Source organism: Falco cherrug, chromosome Z (assembly GCF_023634085.1).
Source record: "Falco cherrug isolate bFalChe1 chromosome Z, bFalChe1.pri, whole genome shotgun sequence".
Classification (NCBI taxonomy): Eukaryota; Metazoa; Chordata; class Aves; order Falconiformes; family Falconidae; genus Falco; species Falco cherrug.
Window position 1 is genome coordinate 9,568,104 of NC_073720.1, and position 21,628 is coordinate 9,589,731.

The 21,628-nt window shown below is 42.5% G+C and overlaps 1 protein-coding gene across 2 annotated transcripts; it reads left to right on the top strand.

The window, feature by feature from the left end:
* The first annotated feature begins 21 nt into the window (after window positions 1-21).
* On the top strand, window positions 22-21,621 carry TPGS2 (tubulin polyglutamylase complex subunit 2). Of its 2 annotated transcripts, none has more exons than XM_027801964.2 (7): window positions 22-382; window positions 4,928-5,007; window positions 12,854-12,941; window positions 14,616-14,747; window positions 16,389-16,502; window positions 18,005-18,165; window positions 20,167-20,333. In XM_027801964.2, exons 1-7 carry the CDS (start codon window positions 310-312, stop codon window positions 20,197-20,199), a joined length of 681 nt encoding a protein of 226 aa, XP_027657765.1. In that variant the 5' UTR covers window positions 22-309; the 3' UTR covers window positions 20,200-20,333. The 2 variants fall into 2 exon arrangements, with proteins under 2 accessions (XP_027657765.1, XP_005436917.1); XM_005436860.4 differs by having other exon boundaries at window positions 24-382; window positions 20,127-21,621.
* Window positions 21,622-21,628: the final 7 nt, after the last annotated feature.

Consider the following 21,628-nt stretch of genomic DNA (forward strand, 5'->3'; position numbering starts at 1 on the left):
CACCGGCGGGGCCGGCGCGCGGGGCAGAGGTGCATGCTGGGAGTCGTAGTGCCCCGAGCGCGGGCTGCGGCGGGCCGCGCGCCCGCGGAACTGCCGCTCCCGTCAGGCCGCCTCACGCCTCCCGCAGCCGGCTGTAGAACTACCGCTCCCGCCGCACCTCGGGGCGCAGCCGCGGCTACAGAGCGGGAGGAAGGACAAAAGGGGTATCCCCGCCGCCCCCTGCCCCGCACACACGCACACGCCATCATCGGTCTTGCCTGAGTACCCTGTCGTTGCCGGTGAGGGGAGCCTGGCGGGGCCCTGCGGAGGATGGAGGAGAAGCCCTCCGCCAGCATCAAACCCCACCTGGACAAGCTCACCCTGGGGGTCACGCGGATACTGGGTGAGTGGTTGTGTGCGAGAGCCCTTGGGCCTGGGTTAGGGCTGGGGGTAGGGTGGTGGGTTTCACACGGTTGTCATGGAAACCCCCTCGGGGGCGGGAAGGGGCGCCTCCCTCAGCGCTCGGGGTGGTGGTCCTGGGGCGGCCCTGTAGGCCCCGGCCCCTGCCGGGGCTCCGAGCTCCCCCGCCCCGAGGCGCTTCAGCAGCGGTGGGGCCGGGCCTGGCAGGGCAGGGCTCGGCTCGGCCGTGGCTGCCCCAGTCGGCCCCGCAGCCCAGAACCGCTGGCCAGCCCCAGGGCGTGAGGTGCGTGCAGCGCTGGGAACCACGGTGCTCCTGGCTGAACCCCAGTCACAGGGTTGTCACAGTTCCTCCTCTAGAATCACATAGCTGTGCTTCTTGTATGCACACACACACACAAAAACCCCGTTTCTACCATTTGAATCAATGGCAGAAATCCTGAATGTCTCGAATTAAGAGAGCCCTACATTTTCAAAAAATAAATCAAAGAGAAGGTGGTGTTTTATCCAAAAGCATGCATAATTCTTACAATCTCTTGTAACATAGGGTCAGCAGGTAGCATGCCCAATGGAAGCAGTTGAGCGTGGCACAGTGTTCTGTCAGAAGACTAATCTGTGAATCTGCTCAGGATCAGCTCCCCATAGGTGCCCTGCAGCTTATTCCCATACCATGGGAGTTTTCCCACAACACGCCCTGTTTGCCATCTCTGGTTTTTGCTCAGATCTTGAGCTTTCTTGCATCCCTGCAGTTCCCTTTGAAGTTCAGCAGGAGGGCAAGGCATTCAACATCTGAAAGTCAGGCTTCTCAGACAAAACTTTACTCATGTCAGTAGAATCACAAGAATTGGTGAAAGTATTTGCATCTGTAAAGGGTTTTAGCATCAGACCTTTCTCTGTCAGCAGCTTGGGTTACAGAACTGTCATATTTGTATGTCTGGAAAGCAATACATCTGTCCCAAGCCTTGCATACAACATTACGAATTGCAGTTCCAGAACTTCTTCCTATGAATTTTAAAGCCAAAAGGGACTGCTGTAGTTACTTCACCCAGCTGCTGTATTGCAGGACAGTGAGTTTCATCTGGTAACCTAGTATATGGCTAATTGTACACATTTGTGGATAGCTCTCAGACAAGATTAGAAGATCAGGCCAAAATTCTTTCTGTGGGCTTCAGTTAAGACAGGCTTTTGTCCTCAGTCTCTGTTCAGCTTTCTCTTACTGACTTACTGGTGCACTTCCTGGGTTGGGGGTTTTCTTTTGGTTTTTTAGGTTTTTGGTTTTCCAGTTGTGAGGTCAGGATAACATTAACTTTCTAGTCTGTGAGAGCATTAAAAATGTGAAACTACTGATAATCAACCATCATGGCAAATGCTTTTTTGAAATAACGATTTTTACAAATTACTAGTCCTGCCCTCATTTTTACCAGCCAGGCTCAGATGTATGAGATCTGCATGATGTTAACTATGTCCAAAAATAATGTTACCATATAAAATGTTTTGGGTAGGTGTGTTAGTTGCACCAGCAAGACATGGCAATGCAGGTTTTGCTCTGAAAGTCCTGTAATATCCCTTTCACGTGGAAGTTGTTTCCTGGTTTGTGTTTGGGTTTCTTTGTTTTTCTGTCTGTATCTCTGACAACTTGTGTTGTGCAGTATAGCAATGTGTACCCCAGTCCATTGCAGTGATGTTTTACTCTGGTTCTTTTCTCCATCTCTCCACTCCTTCTGGGAATTTTGCATATTTTTTTCCAGTGAAGTAGTCCAAAGCATGTAAATTATGCCACCATATTAATTAGAATTGCTGCACTAATTGGGAAACATTACCAATCTGTTCTTTCAAATAACTAAGGGTATCTCATTCAGAAAGATTCCTTACTTGGTAGTTTGCAGCACTAGAGTCTATCTTATTTTCAGTCTTCTTTTGGGAAGTCTCATGAAGCCAGCAGATTCTTTTCTGCCTACCATAATATAAAAGCAGTAACAGGCTTTTAACTTGGTTGAGTTTGTGAAACATTTTTTCCAGGAGATACAAATGGTCATGTAATGAAACTCAACATACTCTTTTAAAGCAAGAAAATTTTGCACATACAGTATATGGGAGCTTGAGGCGAAATTTTTGAAAAAGTTTACAAACAAATATTCATGGCACCATTTCAAAAACCCTCCTTTAAACAAATCCTGTATATGAGCGGGGGGTGGGGGTATGTGTCTTGAGGGTTTTTTTAGCTTGTAGTCTCTGTGGAAGTCCCTACAAGGTGGGAGGTTTCTCACAACCATTATGGAGGTTGTAATTTGGGGAAAAAGAAGCATTTTTCTCCCTGCCAGCAAGATTCATTGTGCTGAAGTTCTGTGACTACTAGCAAACTCTAGAAAGGTTGATTGGCTCACAGCTAAGTCTTAATGGGAGATGTTAGCTGTTCTGCACTGCCTAGGGCAGGACCATACTTCACTATTTCCAGTTCTTATTGCATAAGAATGTAACTATCCAGATGCTTTACAAAGATGCTGAGAGTTTATCCGACTTACAGTCAGTATTAGCAGTACCATAAGGACTGATAAGGCTGTGATTTCCTGCTTCAGCTTTGTGTCACACCATTGCATCCATTATTTCTCATTAATACTGCAAAGCATTTTTGGAGGTTTCCAGATTAAATGTCCTAAAATTAGGACAGAGTTTACTGTGATCCTGATTCAGGATAGTTAATATGGAGGAGTGACCTGAACTAGTTAAGCTTTATCCTGTAACTTTTGTCTAACCTGGGTAGCTTCTTTATTTCTTCCATCTAGAAGAAAAAGCAACCCATTGCCGACTTCTTTTCCTCATTAATGTTTAATGGAGCTCCTGTCCATACCCACACACATCTATTAAATGTGGTCTTCAGTTCACCCACAAGATATTTTTAATACAACATTCAGGCTTTTAAGACAGAATTTCTTTCTTTTGATCTTGGGTTTGGTTTAGACCTATTTAGAGTTCTCTCATTCCTAGATGGCTTCTTTGACTGATAGGATATTTAATCTTCTGTCATCCCAGCCGAGCCATTGTGCATGATGAATTAAACATCCCTGCTGTTTTCTTTGATCACAGAAATAACAATTACTCTGTTATTATAATCTCTTAACTTGTCATAAGGCTTGCACAGCTTAGATGGAAAAGACTGGTTAGGTCATTCATTTCACATACTTCTTCAGAAGTGAATACATATGAATGGCTTATATTTTAGAAAAAGACAGACGCTTCTGCCTTGCACCCTCACCTATTGGAAGTGGAACTTTGCCAAACATAACTCTTCTGTATGTTGGGGCCCCACCTTGGCCAAAGGGATTACCTAAGTGAACTGCTAGGATATTTTTTTTTTTCTTTTTTCTGTCTTAAAGTTGGAGTTTGGTTTTCTGGTTGTCTTGTCTTTTAAATTGTCTGACAATGTACCTATCAGTATTTCCAATAAAGTGAAGTTTAGACTTCCTGAAGCAGGGTGAAGCACTTCCACCAAGAGAACAGACAAGAACAACACTACTGGTAGAATTAAAAAGTCCAGTGCTGGAGATAAAAACCAAACCAAAGCTTTCTCGTGCCTGCCTTTCCTGTCTAGTGCACTGTGTATGTTTTACCAGAAAGCGATTATAATATGTGTGACTGCTTTGGGAGACAATACTTTCATAGCACAGCCAGTCTTGAAAGCTCTGCATAGTGATCACTTCTATTCCACAACCCTGTGCTGGGCTTGCAGTTCCCACAACACCAAGTTAGTAGTCTTTCTGGACCTGATCCAAAGTGAATGAAGTCAGTGGGAAGTATTTCAGTTGGCTGTAGATGAAGTAAAATGTTGTAAAATAATAAGTGCAAGCAAGACTGTTCTGCCATTGCACACCTGCAAGGATAGCACCGTGTAGATTACTATCTTGCATTTATATAGAATTCTTTCCCGTAAAATACTCGGATGAATTTTATAAATTATGAGCTCAGTGCTTGTAACAAATTCACGTGTGCCCAGCTGGGATTCCAGAGAACTTATGGTTGCTCATGCAGATCCCTTCAGCAGGATCAGATTCTGCTTCTGTTCAAACCCACTGAATCCAGTGTTGAAGTGTGCTTATCTTTGTGGAATACAGTTTGCAATTCACAGCAACACTGCACAACATTTTGTCTCAAGCTGAGAATATCCTACCCAACTGAAACCACAGGGTATGCTTATAAAGAAAGATTTGCTTCTCTTAGAGTTTGCCTGGGAACCCATGGTTGATTTTTCCATTAATCCTCTGCAAAAGATTAGACCTTGAATACAAAATGTGTGTATGTATGTATAACAAATATCAAAGGCTGACATGTTGTGCAGCATTACCCATCCTTATGCCAAGACATGCTGAGTACAGTTACAGACAAAAGAAAGTGACTGCTCAGTCACCAGCACAATGCTGGCAGTCATTAATGCCTTTTCCCCAGCTGTCAGTAAGATTAACTTGCAAAATTGTCTGACTCACAGTGTTGGTCTCACCCGTGCCAGCTGTGAACTTGCTCCTCTTTTTCCTTTTAGAGACTTCTCCAGGAGTTGCTGAGGTGACGTTTGTGGAAAAGGAGCCAGCTGAACGCCACACAATCATTTCATGGGAGCAAGTGAGTATTTTTGTGGTAATACTGCAATGAGGTCTGTCTGAATGTACGACAGCCCATGGAGAATGTCAAATGCAATGGCTACTTTGCATTTGTTTGAGACAGCCTGTTAACAAGTTTAATACACAGTGGAGCCTAAACAGATATTGTTGGGTTTTTTTAATCAGGTATTACTCTGTATTTTAGGCTATCACATGTGCCTGATCTGTTAAAGAAACTTCCATCAGTGTAAGTGTATTCAGAATGACAGCTCTTAAGAAGAAATTACATAACTGTAGTAGGCAGCAACATTGGTGACTCAGTGGAGAACAAACACTGTTCTGACTCAGGTCTGAAACCATTTTCCAACTCCCTTTCAAACAAAATTAAGAAGCTTATTAACCTTCACTCCACATTAGCTGACCTCACTGCACCAGACTGCATGACCAGAGGGTTCTTGAATACTGTCATGTGACTTTGGTGGGCAGAGATGGCATTTTTGGTCCCCTTTTTGACTATATATATGTTTGTCAATCCTATGACCATGGGGGAATAACTCCTTTCTAGGTATTGCTGATATGTAGGGAAGGGACAGTGGAAGCTGACTGGCCTTTGGAAAGGGGCATGTCAGAGGATGGTGCTGAGTGAATCATCCTCCCTCTGCTCCAGCCCTGGCTATGCCTTAACGCACATGCTCCCAGAGACTGCCCTTGTTGCTGCTGCATAAAATAACTTGCCCTTTGATCACACCTTGCCATGTACAGTTTTTCCTTAACAGTAAGGAAGAATATTGCATTAGGTTTTGTAATGGCCTATCTCAATTAGTGATATTTATCAAGAGTTTGTAAGTCCAGGTTAGAATGTATGTGATGTACACCTGTGTTATTTACTGAAACTTCTCAGCAGCTGTGGTCAGGCAGAAATGCCCGGTTTTTCAGGTTTGTGTGAACTTATTCCTGATTTCCTGTAGCTGTTGTTCAGGTGTCAAATAAACTGGGCTGGGAAGTCTGAGGCACCCTGACTGTGAGCCAGCTCAGGTCTGGGAGTGGCAGGGTGACACTCGCTCATTCTTCTGTTGAGTGGAGAGGACTGTTTCTCCTGAACAATAGTATTGCTGTCATTTTCAGGTGCTGCTACTCCTCCAAATCTAATAGGGTTTCTTTCAAAACTGGGCTGTTCTCGTGAAGTCAGACTTTGAAATGCTGTAGCCAAAGCATTTCACTCCAAAGATGTCAAAACACAACCTCAGCTCCCTCCCTACCCACTAATGGACTGAGTTAATTGTGGAAATAAATAGCAAAAGCTAAGTAGATACAGTTGAGCTGGACTGCTAATGGTGAAGGACTTCGCTATCTGTTTCTTGGGCTTTGGTTCCAGTTGCATTGGCAAAACCTGAAATCTCTCTTCTTGAATTTAAAAGGTAACTATTTTCTTTTTCCTTATTTTTTTCTTGATCTTTGGGGATGAAGTCTGATATCTAACACAGTCCACGCATTTGCAGTCTGTCCTGCAGTGATGATTGAGTGGAAAGCACTCAGCATCTCACACAGCCCTTCCAGGATGAACTTGCACCTCAAACTCATTCTGCTTGAATTTGAATACAAGTTTGTATGTACCCAACGTTCACTTTTACCACAGGTGTGGATTTTTTTGGTAACCACTAGGTGGCAATACTTATGCACATAATCATTTCTAGTTGAAATTTTAACAAGATCTTGTCACAGTCTGTATTTTTAACTCCCTTCTACATCATTGCTTATAAAAGTATTTGCAGGGCTTTTTGTGTGATGTGGAGAAAACTGGCTAAACTGTTCCCAAAATTACGTTCTTTTTCCCAAAACACCCTCTTTTTTTATAGAGACTTACCAAATAAAAGCCCTATTCTTCAGAATTATTTTTTTTTACTTTTTTTTTCTAGAAGCATTTTTTTCAGTCATATTTCTGTTTTGCAATGGAAATGTACTTCTACTGAGAAAAAACCCTATGGTGTTCAGAAACTCTTAAAAGAAAATCAACCTTTTTTTATGAATGGTTAAAATTATATTCTAATAATGTTAGCAATATGCATTTTCTTTTGCCTCCATCAGCTGTGTTTGTTCAATTGGGCTGTGCCCGGTTTGTGCTAGTTTTTAACTAGATGCTACAATGGAAGTTTTAAAATCTTAGATCAGCTTGTGAAACATCCATTAGCTGCCATGAGGCTTTGCAAGAGAAGGTGAGCTTCATGACAGGAGACAGTGCAGTAAGATAGTAGGAAGGCAGAAGAGTGGTTTTTTGGGGTTTTGGTGGGGTTTTTTTGTCCAAGGCTTTCTGTAGAGGCAGAAAGAGCTGTTAAGTTTTACACTTCAGGAAGCCAATCCTGAATATTTTATTGGAAATCAGCGCACTTGCAAAAATACTTAAGATATATGATTGTCTAGTGTTTACATGGGTAGCATCACTTCCCCCAAACTTTCAAGCAGTTCAAAATGTTATAATAAAAGCAGATTGCCTTTTCACCTTTCCTGATATTCTGACCTGCCAAGGTGATATCTCTTCCCCAAGAAAGTTAGGCAAGCAATAGAAGGCAGAGTAGAAACAAAGTTACCATGTCACTGGAACGCCAGCTGTAATAACTGCATTATCATGCTATGAACCTGTTCCCACTCCTAAAACTGGGCAGGCAACTGGCCTGCTCCCCTCCATGTGCAGTTTTTAAAAGTAAGTGTTACCAGAGTGCTTCCCAGCAATGTTTTAGGGTATCTGCTATGACAACATCTGAACACATTTTCTTTTTTGCGTCAACCAGAAGAGAAATAAGTCACATCATTGTTTTGGTTTTCAAAGAAAAGAAAACTGCGTTCTGTCAGGGGTAGCTGGAGGTCCCAGAGCTCAGTACCACAGCAGGCCAAGGGATGGGAGGGAGTCATTTTGCCTGTTCCTCTGCTGGTTTGTTAGCAGTGTCTGAACTGCCGCTGGCTGGTTGTAGGTGGTCCCTGCCTATCACGTTGCTGGAGCTTTGATATTCTGCAAGTCTACATGGGAAATTTGTTGTTGTTCCTTATACACTTTCTCTACAAAGATGTGTTTTCCTCTAACAAATCCATAAAAGAGCCCTCAAGCACCCTGTTGCTTTTCTCTCTGAGGGGAGGACTGTCTCAGGCTACCACACAATCTAGAAACTCTCTCTGAATGTGGATCTCAGTGGGTACTGTGGTGGTAGTTCCTGGCTGTTCTAGAAGTCTTCACAGAGTCATTTAGGTTTAAGTTGGAAAAGACCTTTGAGATCATCAGGTCCAACCGTTAACCCAGGAGTGCCATGCCCACCGCTAAACCATGTCGCTAAGCATTGGATCTATCCATTTTTTAAATACTTCCAGGGATGGTGATTCCACCATCTCCCTGGGCAGCCTGTTCCAATGCTTCACCACCCTTCCAGTGAAGAAATTTTTCCTGATGTCCAGTCTAAACCTCCCCTGGCATTTTGACTCAAAAGTATGTATGCAGGCCTGTGCATCCACAAGGGTCCTTCTTGTCATCCTTCTTGTAACATCCTCCCTCAGCATTAGGCAAGCTGCCATTGATGATTCCCAGGAGCACTGCATCTGCCCATCTTGAACCTGTCTTGTGGCCCTGATGATGGGAGAGGTGGGGAAAGTGGATCCAGCAAAACCAGTGCATGAAAAAAGGTGCATTTCTTCAAGCTGCATAATAAAGGAGAGGCTGCAGGACTTTTGGGAGGTAGATAGTGTTTCTGAAACAGTGTTCCCCTCCTTTCTGATTTAAAAACTGGCTACACAATATCATCCACAAGACAATTGTCAAATCCGGTTCCCTGCAGCAGGGATCAATTATACTCCAGCCCAGCGCCTTTCAGGGCAGGAAGTCCATGTAAGGTGATCTCCTGGGATCCCTACCCCACCCACCCACCCCCAGATCAGATTTATAAAAGATGCAACAAGAATGTCTTATAGAACGCAGAAATGTTACATTAATTAACATCTGCAATCACTGGCAGCTAGGGGCAGACCAGTCATGAAACAGCATGATGTTAGGGAGAGGGAAAGGTGGCTGCTGGTATGCTCTGCTACTTGGAAACCCTGAGAAATGACATAAATCCCTTCCTTCTCTCCCCAGAAGCTGGATAAAACTAATTCAGTTTTTTTTCAGAGAAGTCTCTAGAGCTGTATGTTTTCATTGCTGTCGATTTCTGTAGGACATTTGCTTGGGAGGCATTAACAGTGCTTTAAGTGAATTGCCATATGTCAGTGGTTTAGCTCTGGATCCAGTGCTGATCAGGTCTTGGCATCAAAACTACCCTGGTTCTAATATTCTGTATCCTCAATGGACTGTGCTTTCTTGGGAGACTATTTGGAGATATTACGGACAATAAACAAAAGAAATAGAACTCACACACCATATTGGGCACTTGAGATATTTTGTTTTATGAGCTGATGACTATAACCATATGACTGGAGTGAAAACAGCTGCTTGTCAGGGCTGTGGTTAAGCCACTTCTGGCACATTATTAGGAATATTGTATTTTATGGAGCTGGAGATCACAGCCCTGGAAACTACCAGTTGAGGAGGGGGAGTACAGAGCTTGAGAAACCATTTTTAGTATATAGTAGTGGCTTGTTTCTCCAACTCTGCTGTTGGAAGACCACTGTTTTGACATCATAGGGTCATGTGGTTGAGCATAATATAACAAATCAATCAGTGCTTTCTTTCAGATGGAAGAGGTGGGTATTAGCAAAGCTCCCTGTATAGACATCTTTTCCTGTAGACCCCAGATGTCCTCTGGTACAGCATTTTCCACCCATCATTTTGCAGCATCATTTGGGAAGTCACGCAAAGGGATATGGTTAGGAGAATTCTAAGACAGAGTGGGGAGGGCAGCCGTCTGGAGAAACACGCACATGTTAATCTCCCCATACAGGAAAGGAGGATTCAGAGCAGAAGGCCTATCCAGATGTACTTTCTCCTTATCTTAATCAGCTATGCTTGTTAAATTGGTATGTGCCTGATTTGTGGTAGCGTTTGACTGGATGCTATGATGGAAGTTTTAAAATCTTATATTTTGTCATGCCAGCAGATCTGGTTCTCCTGCTTAAAGGAGAACACCTACTGAAGTCAAGACAGCTGTTCGCATATGTATTTTTACAGTTGGGGCAGGTTAGTTAAAATCAGGGGGTTTTAAATGAACTGAAAGTGTTGTGTAAATATTGTACTCTTCTGAGGCTTTGTAGCAGGTCTGTTGTATTTTCTTTCTTCATAGTTTTAAACCTTGTGACTGTGCTTATAGCTACAGTTTAAGATTGGAAGTGGTGAAAGTGCAGCATGAAATTATAAATATTTAGGACTAAGAAGAACCCGCAGAAGAAGGTGTGTTTGTTAAAGGCATTTGAAGAACTTCAGATATGTCCATGTGGTTTAGTAATCTCCTGAAATGTACCACCAGGGTCTCAGCCATCAACAGTCTTTTATCAAAGGACGATAAGTTCTTCTCAAAACAAAGTTTCTGCAGTATCAGATTCTCTGCTTTAGTACTTTTTGCCTGTGAAGACTTTCCCTACCTGGATTAGGAAAGCGCTGTGCTAGCGACCAGGCTGCTGACAGGGCAAGTAAAATGACCTGCCCTATTGCAAGCTGCAAAGCCTTTAATGTCTGGGTCTCATCAGTAACACTCTGTCAGCATAAATGGGTACACTTAGAAAGTAAGTTTAACACACAAGAGTGAAGGTTGTGGGTGGGTTAGAGGCTCCTGCACAGTGTATACACCATAGTTGAGGGGACAGTGACTGTAACAATTCAAAGAAAGTGTCCATGAGTAAGGCTTTAACAGGCAGAAGGGATGCCCTGATCCTAGGGAAGGGAGGGGATGTGGGCAGGAGACCAGCACCTTTCCTTGCTTGAGCTGGTGACCAGAGGCCAGCATTGCAGCTGGATGCACAGCTGGCAGGTAGCTCCTGCTGGATAGATGCATTTAGGCAACATCAGGGCAGATAGCACAAGTTGCAGACACGGAGGAGAATCTGATCAGGTTCTGTTGAGATGTTATAAATTGATGCTCCAAGTAAAGCAGAGCTACAGGAACTGCATGTGCATGTTTCTTTTCCTTAGCTACTGGTTACCAGAATATTCTTGCTTTATTTTATGAAACTTTGAACATTACATTTTCTAGTAGTGTAGGGAAGTAGGCCCAGCAAAGGCACAATTATGGAAAACTATTAATATCTGACTCTGAGGCCTAGCTGTGGATAACATCTTGATCTGTGGCACGGTAAGCCTATAGGAGGGACAGCACTACTGACCTATAAATGTTCTTAAGGTTTGTAATTCTGTCTTTTCTGGCTTTGGGTGTCAAACTGCGCAAAGAGCAGGCCATGTCCAACAGCATGTCTTTAAAACTGGCTGAATGGAAGAAATACACCTGTTTTAGAAAAGGCTGCAAATACTGTCACAAAAGTACTTGATTTATCAGACATACTATATTGCAATTCTCACAGTATTTGTCCATTTTCCCTGTAAAATATAGTTCCCAGGGTCCTGTGATTATAAACAGCTCTCAGATCAGCATTTTAAAGAAGTTGTCTATCCTTCTGGTTTAATGACAAAGAATGACCCTCAAAGGGTTTATTTGTCTTTGTTCCCAAGCTGATTTAAAGGCACATGAAGCTGAAAAGAGAGAATGACCACAAGTTGCAGCTTGGAGGTTCAGACTGCAATTAGGAACACTTTTTCACAAGGAAGGTGGTGCAGGCCTTGGACAAGCAATCTGGATTGTGGAACCTGCATCACAGGAGACCATCTGATACTTTTTGTTTGTTTGTTTTGAGATCTGATTCTTTTTGATTCTTGAGTTTGGTGATACTTTAAATGCAAATTCACTTCAATGTTTCTCAGTCTTTCTCTAAACCAACTACAAACAGAACAACAGATAGCTCCTTTAGTCATGTGTGTTGGTTGTCTTCTTAAAACTGACAGGCTTCTGTACTTTTTTATTTTGTGTTCTTGACACAATAGGAACAGAGGGTCACTGGTCTGCAGCCAGTCCTGTCACCACGAGCCTGTAGTGCTTTGGGCTTCTTGTTCTGAGAATTAAGCTTTATCTTTCATTCTCATATTTGTGGCACAGCTGAAGAGTCTAAGCTAAGAAAGGCTCCTTTCACAACCAAGGTAAGAATAGGAGAAGGGTCCTGGTTCTTAAAAGTACTTTCACCAGCTCACTGGAGCAGCTTTTTCACTGTTGCCTCAGAAGGAAGCAGGACTAAGAGCCCCAGCCAGCACTGAAGTTTGGTGGCATGAAGGCAGACCAGCAGGCTTGTGAGACTGGCTCTATGTGTGTTTGCACGCATACTGTTTAAGTGAAACATCAAACCTGCTTAATTATTTGCAACTCTTTAGTCTATGCTTCTCTCACCTACTTGGAACTGAAATCCCGCAAAAGAAGGGAATCCTTGTGTTAGTATTATACATGCTTTAGAGGAACAGGTAGATTTAGCCTGATTTCAATTAAAGCAAAACTCTACCTTTGTAAGCCATATCTATAAAAAAGCTGATTATTTTTATGTATGTGATCTTGGAGTGGCTGTTAGTATCAAAGGATGATATGCCATCTCAGTTGGGGAGCAACCTTGTAAAAATCTTGTGATGACTGATCGCTCATTGTGAAATTTTCCCGAGTCATCTTTGTTAATATAGTAGCACAGACTCAAGAAATAGGCATTTTTTCCTCAAAGTTTTGGGACAAAATATTTGAGCTGATTTGAATCATCTTGGACTTGAGCAAAACATTTGGTAGCAAATATTTCTGTACTAATATTTAGTTGTTATTTGGGTTTGAGACACATTCAGCATTTTCTCATAACACTTTGATTGTGAATTGCAGAAAAACTCCTGCGTATTACCAGAAGATTTAAAGAACTTCTATCTGATGACTGATGGCTTCCAGATGACCTGGAGCGTGAAGACCGATGGTGAGTCCAGGTATCCCTCTCCACCAATACCCTTATTTCATTGCAGCTAGTCTTTCCTTTGGAGAATCTCTGTAATTTCAAACTTACTTTCTGCATAGTCGATACAATTCTGTCAGCATCCTGCATTAGTCTGAGCAAAAGCATGTGCAGCACTTCATTTTGAAAGACAAATTAGCATGATTCTTTAACTCACAGAAAAATGAAGTGGTTTGTTTCTGCTAGGCAGCTTGATCAGTGACTACAGAAAAGTGACCTCTCAATTAATGAGTGAGTGTAGTTCTGCATGGGATTGTAGACTGTTCTAGAGATGTCGTGGTGAGGAAAAAAATATGACTGTGCATCAGAGGTCCCTTCTTGATGCAACAGGGCAAAGACTATTGCTTGCATCTGCTGGACTTTTACAGAAGAGACATGTACACTGAACAGTGCCTAGAAACCAAACAAGTCTTTGTGACATAAATACCATTTTGTAGTACGCTAGCCATCTGTTGACACTCATATTTAGGTATGTAGTTTAAGTCTTGTTTATAGACTCCCTCTGTAGTTCATGGAAAAGCAGCTCTAGCCCTTTATACTATCATAAAGCAGTAGGAAGAGTCACCCTCTAATAATTCCTCTTTCTCATTAAAAAGCATGTGTACATTCTGGAGCCTGGACTCTGCTTTACACAAGCTAAAGTCCGGAGTCAGTTAAACTGGAGTCAGTGGTGGAAGTGAGAACAGGACTGAGCTTTATTGTCCATCCTTGTTTGGCAAGGATCAGGCACTGCACTGGAGACACTGCAGCTGTTACCCTGGCTCTCGCTGTCAGCTAAGGTTGTCAAATTGAGCTGTGGATACTGCTTACTTCTGGAGATGGTGTTAAATACAGTTTTCCTCAGGAAGCAGAATTTCATTTCAGAGACAGTTGACATCAGGGCTTTAGCAACTGCCCTGAGTCCCGTCATGTTTCAGGTGGGATTTAGAGTGTTGTGACCTCTGAAGAGTCTTGTTTTCAGGGCACACAAGTGCACAGAGACCAAGGCAGCATGTGCAACTGTCTTGTTTGAGCAAGCATCCAGTAGTGTCTTCTGAAACCATTCACACTGGCACATGGCTGAACAGGATGCTGGTTGACTTGATGTCCGGTAACAGGACTAGTACTCGGAAGGAGAGACAAGTGTCAAGTCCTCAAGCATTCATTCAGGAACACCCACATGTTGACACAGTGATAAAGTCTTGTGTTGGTGCAGGAACCTAGAGGATGCACCCTGTGCAGGTATATGGGATGGAAAGAGGACAAGCTGCCCAATAAGCTGTGTGTGGGTGGGGTGGTTTCTGGTAGGAGAGGCAGCAGCAGGGAAAACAAGTTTTGAGGAGGTGGCTGTAGCTAGCCAGGATTTTTAATAGCCAGTTTCACAGGAGTGGACTAACAGCTGTAGCACAGGCTTAGCCAGCAGTGTAATTTTCATACCTGCACAGCTGTGAGATAGTGTAGTATCACCTGTAAGTGTGGTGCTGTGTTTGAAAAAGCCTAATTTTTGCTCCTGTAGAACCTGACTTCATTAAGTGTCCAGGCCTGCTAGGTATACCCATCTGTTCTCTCCCTCTGTGTTTTAGAAGAGGTTGAGTTCATGTGTGGAGGAAAAGAATGCTTTCCTGACACTGCATGTGATTAATGATCATCTTATTGCAGATACCCCAATGCCCTTGGGCTCCATGGTGATTAATAGTGTCTCAAAGCTATGTCGGCTTGGGGGTTCGTCTATGTACACTCTGCCTAATGCACCAACTCTTGCTGACCTGGAAGATGACACAGATGAGGAAGGTAAGGTCCTGTTAACAGGGTAGAAAGTGTACTCTGTCTCATCCCTTTTGCACTGTTAGGGTAATGTTAGGCTATAGCACTTGGATATAGCAACAGAAAAGGTCACTCCAACTGGATGGGTTTTCTTTGTCTCCTGGGCTGGATCTACTATATGTCCTGTTAGTCCCCTGCAGCCTTGAGAGGTAGACCTTTATGCTGTGAATCTTATGGGGGTTGTTAATGCTGCCAGTTACTAGTATTATTTGCATCCTCTTTTGACAGCCTGATAGTCCTTCTGTTCTGCCTTTTCCCTATTTAAATTTTTAACTGAGGCTTCCTCCAGTGATTCACCTTCTAAAGTCTTTGTGTGTTTATGGTGTTACATGAAACAAAGATAACAGGTTTTATCTTGGTAGTGAAAAGGCAGTTGCATATGCTCTTAAGAATTGGAAAAGTAACTCTGGTAAATACATGTAAGTGTGAGGTGACACTGGAAAATGTGTGTTTCCAGATTGCCTAAAAATGCTGGGCATCCTGCAGTTTGGAGAGAAAAAGAAGAAAAAAAACCACTTCTCAGAGCTTTTACAGTCTAACAAGTCAGAAAAATTAAGGAGATAAGAACAGACCTAGATGTCATGCTGACTGCTTAAAAAATAACTATTTGATTTCAATCTTATCTCTGAATCTCTATAGCTCTTGTAGCTTCTAAACGCAGCTGGAAGTTTCTTTTTGTACATTCCAGCTTGGCTGCAGTCCTGATCTTCTTCTAGCCATTGTAATGAAATGGACCAAAATCTGCTTCCATTTAGCCACTCATACCTCCACTGATGCACTAGTAAGGTACAAGGAGAAAAAATTACATCCCCACAAGAATTATCATCCTGACTTTCAGGGAAAATTCTTCTGAACAATACAGCTCCTATGGCCACCTTCTTCCCCAGCACCTTTACAATTTAAAATGATATTCTGGAAGAACTTGCAGCTACAATCCTGAAATGGTCCTGTAGAAATGTGTGGTGGTTGTGGGTCACAAGTGTGAGTAAGACCACATGACTGTTGAGAAGGACGCTGATGTCGCTGGAATGTATGAAGAAATGTGTATTTCTCCAAGTTCATCAAAGTCTTCTGCCAAGAGAAAAAGAATAAACTGTTCTCGCCATCCTCCTTAGGGAAAAAAGAAAGTAGGGCAAAAAAGGGATGGGGATAGAACAGAACTAATGGGCTTCAGTTGCTGCAAGGAAGATTCAGGATCCACGTGAGGCAAACTTCTAAGTGGTAACAGTGGATATGGGTTGACTGCTTGGAGAATGTGGCATCTCCAACACTGGAGGACTTTAAGAAACAATAAGACAAACACCTCTCAGGAGTGACATCTGTAAAGCTGATCTTGCTTTACGCCACGGAGGAACTAGAGGGTAGCTTGATGTCTTTTTTCAGCCATCTGATTTTGACTCTGGTTTGTTTTCCTACTGGAGATTAAAATTTTTCTCACTTTTTTTTTTTAAAGACAGAGAACTTAATCCTTTCCAAGAAGTATAAATATGTTTGACTTATTTCTTCCTCAGCTGATTTTTTAATAAATATCAAATAGATTCACCCTTTTCAGCTCAGTGACAGTCAGTTTTCCAAACACATTTCACGAAGATTTTTTTCTGCTTTCAGGTAATGGGGACAAACTGGAGAAGCCACACTTTGATTCTCGTAGTCTTATCTTTGAATTAGACCCATGCAATGGGAATGGCAAAGTTTGTCTTGTTTATAAGCACGCTAAACCAGGTAAGACTGAAAAGAGCAAAGTTAACCATCTCTTGTGGATTGTCTGGAGACCACGTTTATACAATCATGTTATGTTTCTGATCTTCTTTGCAATTTTTAGATGAACATTTAGTGGGATGTCCTGTCTCCACTGAAGTCAGGGGCTAAACCTTACAGAGACTTAACTAGAGCTAACATTTTCCTTCCTTTTAATGTTGGAGTCAGAGTTATAACTTAAGATTTCTGCATGCACAGAAACAGGAAGGCATTTACATATGACCTACATACAATCATGTTGAAATAATACAGAGCTAGGGCTCAGCCACTAACATAGCTGTGGTTACTTGCATGTCTTGAAACGGTTCCCTTACATTTCGATGAGAAAGGCTGTAACCTCTTAGAAGCAAAGGGTAGATGGTAAAAAAGGTCCATAGCTGGTTGAGAGACTTATACTAGTTCTTCCACCTTGTGTGTGGATGCATAGCCTCCAAATGCTAACTAGGTCAAAATTAGGCCGTAAGGGTTGGACAGGAGAGTGAAAAGATGTGAGCCGAGCTGTTTCTTCTGACAGCTACACAGAAAGCTGTTTTCATCAGGGATTAGTGAAACACTCAAGTCACTTGTGAAGGAGTTGTCATCTGACACAGTGCACAGGTCACTGGGCATATGTTTATACATGTATGTTCACTGTGGGGGGGTGTGCAATTGTGATATACCTATTCTTAATAAAACTATTTGGTTTGTGTCTTTTGTTGGGAAAGACACTCTTGTGTCTTTCATTGGGTGTGACTACAACTTCCAGGACAGAAACATTTTACTTGTCCTCTTGCCTTCCAGTGTTAGTGATTTCAACACATGCCATGGATAACCTGGACAAGGGGAAGGAGCATTGTTTACAAGTGTTGATGTCAACACAGAGGGCAGTGTGTTTAATTGACAGTGTTCAGCATCTCAATTTCCCAAGTAAAATCACTGCTTGTTATGCTATGAAAGATGTTGCCACCACAGAAATATTTGATTGCTGTGGAAAGATTTTGCAAAATGTGTTTTTGTTGGCAGCAAACGCTCCCATGACTTCCAGACTCTGGACTCTATTCAGTAATCCAGATGACTGACAATTGAGTTAGTTGCTTTTTACTTTCTGGGGTAGATAAATGTTTGCCATAATTGTACTTTGAGCTTACGAAGTTGTTGATGTCCAAGCATGTTCCATGTAGTGTATCAGTCCCAAATTGGGAAAGTATAGCATTGCATCCATTTTACAGTAGGGAGAGTGAGTATAATGGCTGTTACACAAGTATTTTTAGTAAGGCTGGGAGCAGAATCAAGTGCTTTTCAGTCCCTATGCTCTTAACCACTAAAACCACATTGCCTCTAGATAATCATCTATGTTAGTCAGGGATGCTGCGTTTTTGAATCTGTAGCCTTTGTTAATAAGTATGTTGTGTCTCCCATCTGATGATGGCCAAGGATTGATCTGATCACTCAAAGCAACAGTGTAATTTCTGTTTGTTTTGTTCTAGTTGTCTCTCCAGACACAGAGATATGGTTCCTGGACAGAGCTCTGTATTGGCATTTCCTCACCAAAACCTTCACAGCCTACTATCGCCTGCTCATTACCCACCTGGGTCTCCCACAGTGGCAGTATGCCTTCACCAGCTATGGGATCAGCCCGCAGGCCAAGGTAGGACAGCAGGATCCAGTTTGTCAGTATATTTTGCCTGAGCATAGGCGTCTTCCGACCTTTTGACAGGTGGTCTGCAGGCTTAGGTGTAAGCCTAAGTAAGCCATGGAAGGAGCTATGAGTCTTTTGCCTATAGCATGGCTAACTCATTTGTTTGTGTTAGTGAATTCACTAACATTGTGTTAACCTTGCTTTTCTTAACCAAGCTGGGCTCTGCCTTTGACCTCTAATAGCAGGCTGTCAACCTCAAATGTCTTTGTTTTCTTGACTCTAAAGTAAACCTCCATTTCTCTGACTGCTGGCAAGTGAGGAGACGTAAAGCCATTCATCCCCATAGCTATGTAAGGTTTATCTAGATCAGTTTTCTGAGCACAGCACTGAACAAGAGCCTACTGTTCCCTGGGTGGAAGTGAAAGTCCAGGTACTGATTAGACAGAAGCCCAGGGCAAGACAATAAGTTTGAGCCTTGCAAAAAATATTTATTCCTTTGCATCCTCCTCAGTCATGAAAGGATGCCTTGATAAAAATGATGCCCAAAAAGGGGCAATTTCAATGCCAGCAGTCCTAGAAGGAGAGCTCCAGGTACAGCTTTGTGACCATTCCAGCCCGTTAATAGTAAAACTGCTATTCTGCTCTGCCAGAACCTTGCTATTAGAAGCCATTCCTCTGTGTTCTACAGGGCCTTCAGCCCTAACCCTGCTTCCACAGGTCAGGGAAAGGATCTGACAGTACTACTGAACCCAGCACGTAAGCCTATGCAACGTCTGTGTATGTTGGCAAGGCCTGGGGGTCTCAGTGGGTGTCTGCACTTCACCTAGATGAGACAGCTGTCTTACCAGCATGGCATTCCTTGGCCCTGCCTCAGCCCTATACATACATCAGAACTACTCGCTAAAATCACTGCTGATTTCCCATCCATCAGTGGGCAGCAGAACTTGTTTCTTTGTATTTCTGATACCTTCCCTGCTATACTGTACTCTGCTTCATCAGTCAAGGCTGTGTACATGGTACTCTAGCATATGCCTGTGCTCTGCCTTTCTGTAACTTTCCTCCTGGAATATTTTATTATGTTTAGTATATTCACAAACCTTAGTGAAATCATTCCTGTATTCCCTGATCATTTGCAGCCTCTGTTAGTTAAAATCCTCTTTGTATGTTAACCATTATAATTTTTAAGAGTCTTCAAGGGTGGTATATTAAAGCTGTTTTCCATTAAGCAGTGCACAAATAGATTGCCATCTGCATTTTGGTATTGATCTTCTGTTTATCTTGTTCAACACTTTGCTCATGACTTCAGTGGCATTTGTAACACCATAACCCTTACAGATTTATTTCCTGACTTTGTCAATGGAAAAATTATAGGAAAAACACTTAAGAGATGAGAACTGCAGTGTGTAACTTTGTGGTGACATCTGGGAATAAAAAAAAATCATGGTCACTTCTAGATGTAAAATCAGGCTGAAGAGAAACAAACACAAAATCCTTTGTGTAAAGTGTTTAAAAAACTGCATTATTTTATGTGTGAAGAGAAGCTATATTATGAGAAGTTCAATTAGTTTGGTTTCAATTTATAAGCACATTTAAATTCCAAGTTTTTTTAATCTTTTCTGCTTCTCTGAATCTAAATAAATGTGGTTTAGTTTCATCCCCTCCTTCTGCTTTTCCTCCTGTGGTTTAAATCAGCAGTTGTTCCTGATAGGAGTTGCACTGCAGGAAAGGTAGTGTTAGGTTTGTGTCTGGTTCTCCTCTTCTCTGCCTGGAATGTGGGGCAGTTCCAGGGCTGTAGCTATAGCTGAGCCTTGCGTATCCTTATCACAAGCACTCTTCAAAGTCCTGTAAACTGCAAACTGGTAAGTGGTGTATGATTAAAATCAAGTCTCAGGGGTGGGGGGGAACAAGGTGGACATGTCTAATTGCAGTTTGTTTTTAACCTCTTCCTTCCCCACCATACTGCCTTTCAGCAATGGTTTAACATGTATAAACCCATAACCATCAACACAGCTCTCCTTTCTGAAGAAGCTGATTCCTTTGTGAACAAGCTGGACCCCAATAAGGTATTTAAAAGCAAGAACAAAACAGCAGTGATGAAAAAGAAACCACCCTCCCAGCCAGCAGGCTCCCAAAAGAGTCACACAAGCATGACCTCCACCAAGACATCCTCCCTAGCTGGAAATTCTTCAAGGAAGTGACCCGAGATCTGACCCTGGACAGCATTTGCAATAAGCTTTGGTGTTCTCTGATGCAGGGTCTCAGTGGTTCAGACCAAGTTCCTTGTGCATGAAGATGTGCCCATGGAAAACACATTGCAGCATTTGCATGAAATATAGCCATGATGTACTTTGACATGGGAGGGATGTAGTTACTGGACACTGAGGAAAAACTTGATACAATTATTTTATTCCCTTCTACTACTTGCAGCATGTTCTTTTCAGAGGGCATGAAGAAGCCCTTGATATCACAGCTCTATAGGGAACTTTTTTTCCTGTGCAACTGCAGCAGTGAAATGAAAGCAAATGTAATTCATCGTTACTTTAATAGACGCTTGCTGAAATACAGTGTGAAGATTTTTCTGCCATCTCCTTTGAAAGAAACCTGTCCTGACCTTGCATGCTCTGGGAGCAGGCAGGAACCCGCTGAACAAAGAAATGTCCTCTGCTTCAGACAGAATCAAACTCTGCACTTCCCTGTGCTCCTTCCAACTTCTGCTCTGAGATTCACGTTACAAAGAGACCTGGGGTTCCATGCCTCTGCATTGGCCTAATCGCTTGCTCTACAGCTCAGACCACTTTTTGGCCTTTGTGCAGTATCTTCTCAGATAGTGATGTCTGTGTGATCTCCTTCCCAATAAACCTGAAGACAGCCAGAAGGTGCAAGATCCCTCATTGCCTCTGCTTTCTCTTCTTGTGGGAACTGCTAAGGCAGGGTGTGTCAGTGGTGTTAAGAATCCTGTTAGCCAGGAGGACATGTTAGTTTGTCACACATACATTTGCAAAGTTAACAATTCAAACATCCTTCTCAATTGGGCACTATCTGACAAGAGGCCACTGAGATACTGTACACTTAGAAGCCCCTGATGCTCTTTTCTGTACTGTAAGTTTTCAGATTAGAACTGCACTTTAGTCTGCCCACTGCTGAGTTTCAGTTCATCTGATTATTTCCTGTGCCATTCTGTCATCTTAGATGTGCTGGAAACACATGGTAGCGACCAACTCATTTTGTGTCTAAGCAGGGAAATCAAAGTCACCGTCTTCAAATGAACATTGATTATTTAAATAGCATCATCTTTTATTTATGAAACAGTCACATAATTACATAAGACAAACCTACCTCACAGGGATGTTGTGAGGCTTTCATGAGTATTTGTGTGGCCTTCAGAAAGACAAAGCCACCCTGTAAGTGCTTAATAGTATTTTAATAAATATGTTTTTAATAAATACGTTAATATCTTCCTCCAGAGTGATTG

Excerpts from the sequence above, each read along its gene's own strand:
- TPGS2 (XM_005436860.4), top strand. The coding sequence starts at position 310 with ATGGAGGAGAAGCCCTCCGCCAGCATCAAACCCCACCTGGACAAGCTC. Across the intron at positions 14,748-16,388 it reads AGATGACACAGATGAGGAAG|GTAATGGGGACAAACTGGAG; the intron begins GTAAGGTCCTGT and ends TTCTGCTTTCAG. Across the intron at positions 18,166-20,126 it reads GGATCAGCCCGCAGGCCAAG|CAATGGTTTAACATGTATAA; the intron begins GTAGGACAGCAG and ends ACTGCCTTTCAG.